At 40.9% G+C, this 14,086-nt stretch overlaps 1 protein-coding gene across 1 annotated transcript in view; it reads left to right on the forward strand.

Annotated features, from left to right (window-relative positions):
- Positions 1–516: 516 nt before the first annotated feature.
- Positions 517–14,086, forward strand: part of LOC110509193 (voltage-gated potassium channel subunit beta-1) — a 75,763-nt gene continuing 62,193 nt past the window's right edge. Inside the window, exon 1 of the mRNA XM_036966697.1 lies at positions 517–1,951. Within this exon, the coding sequence (XP_036822592.1) occupies positions 1,722–1,951 (230 nt within the window). The 5' untranslated portion in view covers positions 517–1,721. The remainder of the gene's footprint in view (positions 1,952–14,086) is intronic.

A 14,086-nucleotide genomic window follows, 5' to 3' on the forward strand; every position in this document is an offset into this window, starting at 1 on the left:
AATCATGTCTAAACCTATTTAGGATGGGGAGAACTGCTGGAAGTGCCTGGAAATACAATTTAAAGTTTGGTATGGATAGTCCATCCTAATCATCTTTCCCTCTTTGGAAGTTTGTTAATTTTATCCGGGATTGCTGACCTTGTCATATACATTTGAAACCGCACTATTAATATTTTTCCCAATAGCCAGAAGGGGGCGCCATGGGAAGCATTGAACTACAGGAATTCAGCCATGGTAATATATACAATTTGACAATAGATATTTATCGGAGACATTTTGATTTTGATTGACCTTGTAAATGCTACTATTAGCCTACAGAAAGGAATCAAATGGAAATCAATGGTGCATTGTCAAGGCTTGGTTGTACAGTTTGAAGATTTTATTTACATTTTTATATACTATATTACACTATATTATAGCCAATATTATTATTATTTTTACCATTAATGAAATGAAAAAATATATAACAACAGTTTTTAATTGCAACAACACAAGTTCTTATACCTCTTCTGCAGTTTTACTGTCTCACCACTAGGGAGTGCTGTAGCACTCCCTGCACCTGTACTTAACACAGCTATACTTATAATACCACTGAGCATCTACCTCAATAAACAAACACTCTGACACACATACACACACACACACACACGCACGCACGCACGCACGCACGCACGCACGCACACACCACTTGGCTTCAGCTCTGTCCCTTCCATCCACACTGTGTTCTCTCTCTGTGTGACGCTAGTGAGGAAACACTGTGGTTATTTCAGCCAGTCATTTAGTGGCAGCAGCCTGTCTCTCTCTTTCAATCACTCCCTCGCTCACTCTCACACTCACCAGCATGCATTCCTTCTCGGCTCCTCACTCCCCCTCTCATTGTACGCCTGCCCTTTCCTTCCAGAAGAGAGGGATCATGCTTCGTCCTTTTCCCTCCTCCTTCTCCTCCTCCTCTTCTTCACTTCCTCACTATCATTCTGGGGTCTCTGTATCAAACGGAGCACTTTCACCACGTTTTCCTTCTGAGCAGAGCATTGGAAGCTGTCCCTCTCTTCTCAGCATGGTGGACTTTTAGAAGCGGGATTTCCTGGGCTAGGACGCTTGCACATCAGCTCTCTACACTACAAAAGGTCCTGGTGGGATGCAAGTCTTAGTGGGACTCCTGCTTTCCTCACAGGACAGCTCACTTCTCCTTGAAGTTTAAGGACAATCTAGGAATCTCTTCATTTTTTTTGTCTGTGTGTGAGAGAGCGAGAGTGTGTGTGTTGGTCTGTTAATATTTGGTTATGAGTGTGTAAGATAGTCTGTGTGTGAGCGAGTCTGTGCGTGGCTGTGTGTGTTGCTCTGTATGCAGTGCAGTCCGCTCCCGCTCCTGGTTCTTGACTGGAGGGTTTAGCCCGACGCTGGAGGGTGAAGGAGACCCCTCCACTGCAGTGGACCCGCTGTCCCCTACTCCCGGAGAACCTCCCCAGTGGCACAGACTAGAGAAGAGGAGGGAAGAGAAAGAGAAGGGCTGAGAGCCAGGTATAACAAACAGAGAGAAAGAGGTAGAATGAGAGGGGACTTTTCGACAAAACAGTCAAGTGCATGACCACTAAAGGAGACAAAAACCACTTCAGGAGAGACAAAGACACTACAGACACATACAACCCAGTGAAGACTGGAGCAAGGCTGGCAAGCAGCCCCAGCAGCCCACCACCACCACCGACAGTACAGCCACCACCATGCAGGTGTCGTTTGCATGTTCGGACCAGGACGGAGGAAGAGGAGGGCTGAGGCCCCCTGGGAATGGAGGGCACAGCAAGCAGAATGCCACCAGTGCCAACACGGCCAGCCAGGCGCGGGCACGTTTCCGTACGGTGGCCCTCATCGCCCGCAGCCTGGGCTCCTTTACCAACCGCTACCACCACAACCTCAAGGAATCCACCGCCAAGCTCACTGGCATGAAGTACCGGTACGTAGATTAATTACTGTTGTAATTGTGGTAATGAGCACATATTCATGTGTTATACATGTTAGTCAATGAGTTATTGGTGCTTAAGTAATGAGTATTCGTATAGTGTTTACGATTTAATGTTGTAGTAGCTTATTCATTCATGTGTTATAAAGCATTAGACCCACATGGAACCAAGAAGTGTCACATTGAAGTGTTTTACCATTTTCTTTTCAGGGCAACAAGTAAAACACAACACAATTTGAAAAACAGTTGCAAAAACGTGATAAAAAAGTACATAAATTGGAAATTAATATCCACCTGAGTTTGTGACAGCAACTATGTGAGCATATTACAGGTTATAGACACTATCCCCTGGCATTTCCTATGATCTATGTAGAAGAACAGAAGCCCTTACCTTCTAACGACTCTTACAGTGCCTTCAGAAATGATTCATACCCCTTGACTTATTCCACATTTTGTTGTGTTACAGCCTGAATTCAAAATGGATTAAATGTGAAAAACATGTTTTACCCATCTACATACAATACCCCATAATGACAAAGTGAAACATGTTTTTTGAAATGTTTGCAAATTGATTGAAGAACCGTCAAATTGGTTGTTAATCAGTGCTAGACAACTATTTTCAGGTCTTGCCATAGATTTTCAAGCAGATTTAAGTCAAAACTGTAACTCGGCCACTCAGGAACATTCACTGTCTTTTTGGAAAGCAACTCCAGTGTAGATTTGGCCTTGTGTTTTAGGTTATAGTCCTGCTGAAAGGTGAGTTAGTCTCCCAGTGTCTGGTGGAAAGCAGACTGAACTTGGTTTTCCTCTAGGATTTTGCCTGTGCTTAGCTCCATTCCGTTTATTTTTTATCCTGGAAAAACTCCCCAGTCCTTAACAATTACAAGCATACCCATAACATGATGCAGCCACCACTATGCTTGAAAATATGGAGAGTGATACTCAGTAATGTGTTGTATTGGATTTGTCCCAAACATAACACTTTGTATTCAAGACCAAAAGTTATTTGCTTAGTCACATTTTTTGCAGTATTCATTTATTGCCTTGTTTCAAACTGGATGCATGTTTTGGAATGTTTTATTCTGTACAGGCTTCCTTCTTTTCACTCTGCCAATTAGGTTAGTATTGTGGAGTAACTACAATGTTGTTGATCCAGTCTCAGTTTTGTCATATCACAGCCATTCAACTCAGTAACTGTTTTAAAGTTACCATTGGTCTCTTGGTGAAACCCCTGAGCGGTTTCCTTCCTCTCCAGCAACTGAGTTAGGAAGGACACCTGTATCTTTGTAGTGACTGGGTGTATTAATACACCACCCAAAGTGTAATTAATAACTTCACCATGCTCAAAGGGATATTTCAAGTCTCCTTTTTTTACCCATCTACCAATAGAGGCCCTTCTTTGCGAGGCATTGGAAGACCTCCCTGGTATTTGTGGTTGAATCTGTGTTTGAAATTCACTTCTCGACTGAGGGACCTTAGCATTATCTGTATGTGTGTGATACAGAGATGAGGTCGTCCTTCAAGAACACTATTATTGAGGACAGAGTCCTTGCAACGTATTTCATTTGTTAAGACTTTTTAAACTCCTGAACTTATTTAGGCTTGCCTTCACAAAGGGTTTGAATACTTATGGACTCAAAACTATTCAACTTTTCATTTGTCATTAATTAGTTACAACGCTGACATTATGGGGCATTGAGTAGGTCAGTGACACAGAATCTTTTAAATTCAGACAGTAAGGCAACACCATTTAAAATACTTTCTGAAGGGACTCTGTGGCTTGTGAATAGTTTGTAGCTCAAACCATTTGTACTTTCAGACGTTTTTATGAGAAGAACCGTTTTCGAGATCCACCCGTCTCACAAACACCGCTCTAGTTCAGCCCCTGTCAACCGCTGGTCGGTATCAGCGGTTGCAGAAGAAATAGACAAATCCAATGCAAAAAACAGAAGCACACAATGTTTAAGAAGGCTTAGAAGCACAAAATCAGGCCGGGGTCACGGTGGGTATAGAGTCTTACGTAATGAGTCATTGTGTGTTAGTTAATGAACTGTACAGTGTTTTCCATACAGAGTGTATTGACCATTAAGTGTTGAGTTATAGTGTTTAGGATTGAGTTACTGAGCAATCTTGTATATGGCGAATGTTTATGGATTGGAGTAAGTGGATGTCACAAGCTCCACTCCTCAGTGACTTGAGGTCCCAGTACAAGATGCAAGGACATTATATTGTTTTGTTATTTATTGCCATTCCCTAGTGAGGAATGGTTATTGCGCTCAGTCAGTTACAGTTAAATCTGCCTGCAGGTTTATGAACAACAAATGATGACATCCATACATTTATGAGGGAATTAGAATGTTTTACTTTAAATGTATAAGTTGTTTAGAATGTGTTTAAGATATGTGTAGGTTTATGTGTATTATGTATAGTAACCATATAAATGACAATTCCTGCTTTCCTCAGCACCAATGCATGTGTGGTTACGATCCCTTATTCATGACTTGTAAAGCATTCATATATGAAATATAGGGCTTTGGAGAGTTTTTTTTATGCATACTACATGTGTATGATGTAAGTATACAGTATATATAACTAAATACCAGTGCCCGGACAGCATTAGTGATTATCAAAACTTAATCACAAGTTAGAGTATTAATGAATGAGTTGTAGAATACGCGTTGTAGGTTCACGTACTCTAAAAAGGTACATAATAATGACTTGAGGAAGAGTAATAATAGTTCTATATGAAATACTCGTTGAGGCTTAATGATCTGTAGATCTACTGTAAGATGTCTGTGTGAGGTCATTGTATCACAGCAGAAACAGTGGGAGAGAGAGAGAGAAGGGACAGTTTTTACAATGGAGGCAACTACAGTAATTGAATGTGAATGGATTTGATGAAGATGAGCAAATCGCAGTGGTGGAAAATAACTCAATTGTCATACTTGAGTAGAAGTAGAGATACCTCAATAGAAAATGACTAAAGTAAAAGTGAGTCAACCATTACAATATTACTTGAGTAAAAGTAAAAAAAACATTTGTTTGTAAATGTACTTAAGTACAGTGGTGGAAAAAGGACTTAATCTCATACTTGAGTAAAAGTAAAAAGTATGAGTAAATGCTATACATCAACTTCCTTTAAAAAGGTTATCCCTTTTAGATAAAACTATATTAAATATATTCACGTCACCAAATAACTGATTAAACACACTGTTTTGCATTGAAGGTCTACAGTAGCAACAACAGCACCCTCTAGGATAGCACCATGGTGTAGCCAGAGGACAGCTATTTTCCTTCCACCTCTGGGTACATTAACTTCAACACAAAACCTAGGAGGCTCATGGTTCTCACCCCCTTCCATAGACTTACACAGTAATTATGATGACTTCCGGAGACATCCTCCAACCTACCAGAGCTCTTGCAGTATAAACTGACATGTTGTCCATCCAATCAAAGAATCAGATAATGAATATAGTACTGAAAACAGCTAGCTAGCACTGCAGCGCATAAAATGTGGTGAATAGTTGGGACAATAGTTAACAGTTTTGAACTAATTAATTTCTTCAAAAATGAAGGAGAAGCAGCAGAGACAGCAGATACATACTTAGCTAATGCAGCTAATTTAGCCTACTAAACAATCTGACTCAAACAGGGAGGAATGTGATTTATGTTAGCTAGCTGGCTAAAGTTATCCAATACTGCAACTAATTTATTTTAATTTTAATTTATTGCCACCTAGGCCCACCAGTGTAACTGCTAAACTGCTTGCCATACACAGTCCTGGGTGATTGTACACATGGATTGTAGGTTTACTAATCCGTTAGTTCTAGTTTGTTGACTTTAATATGGTGACAACGATGTAGGCTGTGTAGCTGTTAGCGGTTATGGTATGACGGTTTGGCTTGGAGAGGTTATTGCGCCTGCTCACAGACAGCTGTTGTGTTGTGCACTGAAGTCCACAAGAGAAGTTGAGGAGGAGAGCGTGTAGATGAGAGAAGGAATTATACAACAAGCAAAGTGATGATGCTGTATGTGACTGCTATGAAAGTCAACTGTGTGTGCAAGTGTTCAGGGTCTTTCATTCCGCCAATTCTGTTGCAAATTGTTTCTTAAATGGAAGCAAACTGAATAAAATGGGGAGGGCCTACCTGAATTTGTTCAATAGAAACTCTCGTTTTAGTTCAGTTCGGACTAATGAATTCAGATAAGCTAGATGCAGGGAAGAGTGTGCAATGCAGTATTGAATGTGTCACTGTCTTGATTACTCCAATTTGTCTCTTGACCGGTTCACCTACAGTTGAAGTCAGAAGTTTACATACACCTTAGCCAAATACATTTAAACTCAGTTTTCACCACATTATTTTAAGAATGTGAAATGTCAGAATAATAGTAGAGAGTGATTCATTTCAGCTTTTATTTCTTTCATCACATTCCCAATGGGTCATATGTTTACATACACTCAATTAGTATTTGGTAGCATTGCCTTTAAATTGTTTAACTTCGGTTAGCCTTCCACAAGCTTCCCACAATAATTTCGAAGAATTTTGGCCCATTCCTCCTGACAGAGCTGGTGTAACTGATTGAAGGCCTCCTTATTCACATGCTTTTCAGTTCTGCCCACAAATCTTCTATGGGATTGAGGTCAGGGCTTTGTGATGGCCACTCCAATACCTTGACTTCGTTGTCCTTAAGCCATTTTGCCACAACTTTTGAAGTATGCTTGGGGTCATTGTCCATTTGGAAGACCCATTTGCGACCAAGCTTTAACTTCCTGACTGATGTCTTGAGATGTTGCTTCAATATATCCACCTAATTTTCCTGCCTCATGATGCCATCTATTTTATGCAGTGCACCAGTCCCTCCTGCAGCAAAGCACCCCCACAACATGATGCTGCCACCCCCGTGCTTCACGGTTGGGATGGTGTTCTTCGGCTTGCAAGCCTCCAGTTTTTCCTCCAAACATAACGATGGTCATTATGGCCAAACAGTTCTATTTTTGTTTCATCAGACCAGAGGACATTTCTCCAAAAAGTACAATCTTTGTCCCCATGTGCAGTTGCAAACCGTAGTCTGGCTTTTTTATGCCGGTTTTGGAGCAGTAGCTTCTTCCTTGCTGAGCGGCCTTTCAGGTTATGTCGATATAGAACTCGTTTTACTGTGGATATAGATACTTTTGCACCCGTTTCCTCCAGCCTCTTCACAAGGGCCTTTGCTGTTGTTCTGGGATTGATTTGCACTTTTCACACCAAAGTACGTTCATCTCTAGGAGACAGAATACGCCTCCTTCCGGAGTAGTATGACGGCCGCGTGGTCACATGGTGGTTATACAGAACAACGTGGTACCTTCAGGCATTTGGAAATTGCTCCTAAGGATGAACCAGACAAAAAAGATTCTGAGGTCTTGGCTAATTTCTTTTGATTTTCCCATGATGTCAAACAAAGATGCACTGAGTTTGAAGGTAGGCCTTGAAATACATCCACAGGTACATTTCCAATTGACTCAAATGGTGTCAATTAGCCTATCAGAAGTTTCTAAAGCCATGATATAATTTTCTGGAATTTTCTAAGCTGTTTAAAGGCGCAGTCAACATAGTGTATGTAAACTTCTCACCCACTGAAATTATGATACAGTGAATTATAAGTGAAATTATCTGTCTGTAAACAATTACTTGTGTCCAGCACAAAGTAGATGTCTTAACTGACTTGCCAAAACTATAGTTTGCTACCAAGAAGTGTGTGGAGTGGTTGAAAAACGAGTTTTAATGTCTCCAACCTAAGTCTATGTAAACCTCCGACTTCAACTGTATGTTATAGACTTCAATTTGTAGGCTAGGTTGTAGCAACCTGTAACGGCTGTTGGTGGAAGAAGGTGAGGACCAAGGTGCAGTGTGGTACGCGTCCATGATTTTTATTATAACCGAACACTAGAACTAAAAATGATCAAAGCGGCACAAACGAAACAGTTCTATCTGGTGCAGACACACAAAACAGAAAACAACTACCCACAAAACACAGGTGGGAAAAGGCTACCTAAGTATGGTTCTCAATCAGAGACAACAATAGACAGCTGCCTCTGATTGAGAACCACACCCAGTCAACACACAGAAATAGAAAACATAGAACCCACAACATAGAATGCCCACCCAACTCACGCCCTGACCAAACAAAATAGAGACATAAAAAGGATCTCTAAGGTCAGGGCGTGACACAACCTCATGATGGGTATAGGGCAAATTCGAGCATCGTATAATAACCTGAACCTATCAATGTTACATTGAGCTTGGTGAATGGAATATGAATGACAGTCATCCAATCTGCTATAATAGAAATAAGGCCATGCTCGTACCCGTATGTATAAGGGTTGAAAATGGCAGATTTGGGCACTAATAAGTGCTTAAATGGGAATACAGTGCTTGTACAGTAGCATGCTATAAATTACGTCAGAGCTCAGGCTCTGCGCTTCAATGCGCTGTATGAGTTTTGACCTTGAGCATCGCACGCACAAGAAGTTGGTCCCATCCCTCCCACTAGTTGGGCAACTTTAGCACACGTTTTGTTGTCTGAGTGAGGGAAATGCTGTAAATTAAGAGGACCTAATGTTTTTTGTAAAATGAGGCGTTGAGGATTATAATAAATTCCACTTTGATGTCATACAAACAAGCCAAACACCTGTGAGTCCAAATGTGCACTTCACATTTTCTTATCATAAAACTCATATACAGTTACAAGATGACATGGTGTCATACCCTGGGTTGCTCTGAACAGAATGAGCCTTTGTTTGTCTATTGTGATTCACACCTGAATACTAGTGCTTGTAGTACCCTATAACTTTTCTTTCTTTTAATGGATACATGTTTATTTGTATTTGGTCGCCATTTCCTCATGTTAGGCCTAATGTTGATGTTTCACGAATCTATAGGCTTACCGTGTCACAATGCTGCTATTCAGAATGCTGGCCTGCGGCAATAATGCACAGTATTTACTTGTTCAGTAATTAAAGGGGGAAATTCAAACATTGCAGATTGTAGAATGAATGTACACCAGTGGAACCCATCCAACTTGAAGGAGCTGGAGCAGTTTTGCCTTGAAGAGTGGGCAAAAATCCCAGTATCTAGATGTGCCAAGCTTATAGAGACATACCCCAAGAGACTTGCAGCTGTAATTGCTTCAAAAGGTGGCTCTACAAAGTATTGACTTTGGGGGGGATAGTTATGCACGCTCAAGTGTTCTTTTTTTGTGTCTTATTTCTTGTTTGTTTTGCAATAAAACATATTTTGCATCTTCAAATTGGTAGGCATGTTGTGTAAATCAAATGATACAAACCCCCCCCCCCCCCAAAAAAAAAATAATTCCAGGTTGTAAGGCAACAAGATAGTAAAAATGCCAAGGGGGGTGAATACTTTTCTAAGCCACTGTACCTCCCACACCCTCCGAGACAAGTGATACCTGTTGTCGTTCCAGATCTGGACAGTTTTAACTGTAGGTTTCTCCCTCTCCGGGAGGCGACAGTAGGTTGGCCTGAGGTAGACAACATTGTGGTCTGATGATCCCAGGGGAGGTCTGGTGGTGGCAGAAACACATTTGGTATTGTCCCATAGCACAAATCAAGAGTCTTATTTTTACTAGTGTGACATTTCACATACTGGTGGTATGTGCGCAAGACTTTGTGCAATGTACAGTTGTCAAAATCCCCTAAAATAAATGTGGGTGCGTCAGGGGAAATGGATTCCAGTTTCTGTGACAGATTATTAATCATCTCTGATGCCTTTGTTACATTAACTTTTGGTTGTATGTACACAACGGTAGCAAACAATTGGTGGAACTCACTGGGCAGATAGTAGGGTCGCAGTGACACAGAAAGCAGTTCAATGTCAAGGGTACAGAGTTTCCCTGTGACTGTCAGATCACCGTCTGGTCTTGAATTTTTTAAGTCTTTGTCTGATTCCTCCGTGTTTTCCACGTTTGCATTTAGGTTTGTAATCCACTCGCAGACAATCGGGATTAGATGGGCTATTGGGATATCCATGGCGTTCGTGTTTGAGTTGCATTGTAGTAAGAACTCTCTGCTGTATTGGATTCCGCTGCCATCAGCATTTTCATTGTTTAGTCCGTTCGTAGCGGGTATGTACACCATCAACAAGATCAGTCCAAACCCCACCACTGTAAATCCATCATTGACAGATAGTTTGTAAATTAAACTAAAAACATAAAAGAACGCCACACCAAACGTCACACACACTGCAGGATGCAACAGAGCCGCGCCCCTTTCATCTCCTTTAGCACCAACTAGACTGGAACATTAAGCCGGGCCCGGGCAGTGAGTTCTCTGTCGGGACTGGGAGGTTGCTAGTGCTAGCTGATGCATCACTAAGGCTACTAGCTTCCAACTGCGATAGTGTGCAACTCAATATTAGGAAGGTGTCCTTAATGTTTTGTTCACTCAGTGTATACTGTCTGTCTGGCTCACCGACTACCCATGTAGATTGGACAACACAAATATTTCGCTTGCTACATGTGAAAATTAAAAAAGAGGGTTACTGTCAAAAATATAATATTTTGGCATAGATGTGAGATGACGGGCGCATGAGACCTCAGAGCTTGTAGGCCCCTCCGCCTTGCGGTTGCTGTGAGAGTTTCCACTATGACACTGTCTCAAGACTCCTTTCATTTATAATAAGATGTTTTTGATTGCGTAAACAACAACAGTAATTCTGTGATGGCAGAGATGCAGGGTTGTGTTCCAAACAAAACAACGACAAGTGTTCTTGTTCTAGTTCCTCAACGGCCCAGCTATAAGAGCTCAAAAACACCTTATAGTTGAAGACTCTTCTTAGAGTCATAAAAGTGCATTGAAATGACTTAGGAACTGTGCACACTTTAGAGAGGTGTGCGGCCACTTGGAGACAGCAGTTTGACCTCTCACTCAAACCCTCGTATTTTTCTTCTTATGTTGCACCCCCCCACATTTTCCATTCATATTTTTATCATGTCAGGGAATGTAATCAAAGTATTTTTAGATTTCGACATAAACAAATGCAGAGAAAAGTACAATAAATGTCAAATCCACATCAAATCAACAGTGTAATGTTTGGATTCAGTCTTGTGTCAGGTGAAATGCTGTGTCCTCAATTTAATAATTTTCAAACTGTTACCTTTCAATTGCTACCACTCTTATGCATATGCATTTTCACATTTATTCTGTAAGAAACATTTTAATATAGGCCAATTCCCACGAGTGTAAAGTTGGTGCCGTCCTCCTGATCTTAAACGGCACTGACTGCCACTGGTGTGTGGGTGTGAGTGTGTGCATCCTCGTGTGTGTGTGTGTCTGTGTAGCTGTCACGCTCTGCCTCACATGCCACATTGGGAAACATCTGAGGGTGTAATCCTGATACAGAGCGCGAGCAACGCGACCAGACAGAACCACAACGTGATAATACGGCCGTTAGAGTCATTCACAGTTGTCATGGAGATGTGAAAAATACTTACATATACACTACCGGTCCAAAGTTTTAGAACATCCTACTCATTCCAGGGTTTTTCTTTAGTTTGATTATTGTCTACATTGTAGAATAATAGTAAAGACATCAAAACTATGAGAGAACACATGGAATCATGAAGTAACCAAAAAAGTGTTAAACAAATCAAAATATATTTCATATTTGAGATTCTTCAAAGTAGCCACCCTTTGCCTTGATAACAGCTTTGCACACTCTCGCAGCCAACAAGTGTTCAGCATATGTGGGAACTCCTTCAAGACGGTTGGAAAAGCATCCCAGGTTAAGCTGGTTGAGAGAATGCCAAGAGTCTGCAACGCTGTCATCAAGGCAAAGGTTGGCTATTTGAAGAATCTCAAATATAAAATATATTTTGACTTGTTTAATATATTTTGGGTTACTTCATGATATCATGTGTTATTTCATTGTTTAGAAAAAATAAAGAAAAACCCTTGAATGAGTAAGTGTTTTAAAACTTTAGACCAGCAGTGTATATATATTAAATACTTTTTTTTACCACTTCTTACAATCTTGGCTCATCTCTGCAACTCCCAAACAAGCGGGAGCTCTCAGCATTGGAGAGAGTATCTTCCAGTCTGAATGATTCTACGTCTTTATAAGGAAGTCTCACACCAGTTTGCTGGTAAGGTATGGGATGCTACAAGCTTAGTGAACCAATGGAATCTAAAAAGTGGAGAATGGGATGCTACAAGCTTAGTGAACCAATGGAATGGAAAAATTATATCAAAATGTATTTGTCACATGTGGCTAATACAACAGTGTAGACTTTACTATGAAATGCTTGCTTATGTTATGTGCCATGCCCAACGATGTAGAGTAAACAAATAATTATAAAAGAAACATAGTAACACAAGATGAATAAAATACACAAGAATGAAGCTATATACAGGAAGTACCAGTACCAGATCAATGTGGAGCTATATACAGGCAGTACCAGTACCAGATCAATGTGGAGCTATGTACAGGAAGTACCAGATCAATGTGGAGCTATATACAGGCAGTACTAGTACCAGATCAATGTGGAGCTATATACAGGAAGTACCAGATCAATGTGGAGCTATATATAGGAAGTACCAGTACCAGATCAATGTGAAGCTATGTACAGGAAGTACCAGATCAATGTGGAGCTATATACAGGCAGTACCAGTACCAGATCAATGTGGAGCTATATACAGGCAGTACCAGTACCAGATCAATGTGGAGCTATGTACAGGAAGTACCAGATCAATGTGGAACTATACACAGGCAGTACCAATACCAGATCAATGTGGAGCTATATACAGGCAGTACCAGTACCAGATCAATGTGGAGCTATATACAGGCAGTACCAGATCAACGTGGAGCTATATGCAGGCAGTGCCAGATCAATGTGGAGCTATATACAGGCAGTACCAGTACCAGATCAATGTGGAGCTATATACAGGAAGTACCAGTACCAGATCAATGTGGAGCTATATACAGGCAGTACCAGATCAATGTGGAGCTATATACAGGAAGTACCAGTACCAGATCAATGTGGAGCTATATACAGGCAGTACCAGATCAATGTGGAGCTATATACAGGAAGTACCAGTACCAGATCAATGTGAAGCTATATACAGGCAGTACCAGTACCAGATCAATGTGGAGCTATGTACAGGAAGTACCAGTACCAGATCAATGTGGAGCTATATACAGGCAGTACCAGTACCAGATCAATGTGGAGCTATATACAGGCAGTACCAGTACCAGATCAATGTGGAGCTATATACAGGCAGTACCAGTACCAGATCAATGTGGAGCTATATACAGGCAGTACCAGTACCAGATCAATGTGGAGCTATGTACAGGAAGTACCAGATCAATGTGGAGCTATATACAGGCAGTACCAGATCAATGTGGAGCTATGTACAGGAAGTACCAGTACCAGATCAATGTGGAGCTATGTACAGGAAGTACCAGTACCAGATCAATGTGGAGCTATATACAGAGAGTACCAGTACCAGATCAATTTGGAGCTATACACAGGGAGTACAAGTACCATATCAATGTGCACGAGTAAAGTGGTACTTGAGATAAATATTAAGGCAGGGTAAAGTGACCAGGCATTAGGATAGATACAAATACGAGTAAAATAAAGAACAGAGTAGCAGCAGCATATGATGAGTGTAAAAGTGTGAATGTGTGTGCGTATGTGTGTTTGTACTGTGTCGGTATGCACGAGTGTGTGTATGTGTGTTTGTGTTGTGTCGGTGTGTGTGTGTGTGCGTATATAGTATATGTGAATGTGTGTGGGTTTTGTGTGAGATTGTCAGAGTAGTAAGTGTGAGTGAGTGAATATATACAGTAATGTGTGTATATAGTCTTGTGAGTGTGCATAGAGTCAGTGAACTGTTTACTTGGACAGTCGCCTATCACAGACCAGCAGTGTGTGTGTGTGTGTGTTTACACTGTTAAAGAGTTTTCAAAGGCAACTTTTAGAGGGAAACAGAAACCATAGTCACATTTGTTTGACCCAGGACTGAGTTTGGGAAACCCTGGGCTAAATTACTCAAATGTAAATCATTTGAATAAATCAGAACCTAATCCTTATTAAGTACACTGCTTTTGACCAGATCCAAATGAGCCCTAG

Source organism: Oncorhynchus mykiss, chromosome 28 (assembly GCF_013265735.2).
Source record: "Oncorhynchus mykiss isolate Arlee chromosome 28, USDA_OmykA_1.1, whole genome shotgun sequence".
NCBI classification, from domain to species: Eukaryota; Metazoa; Chordata; class Actinopteri; order Salmoniformes; family Salmonidae; genus Oncorhynchus; species Oncorhynchus mykiss.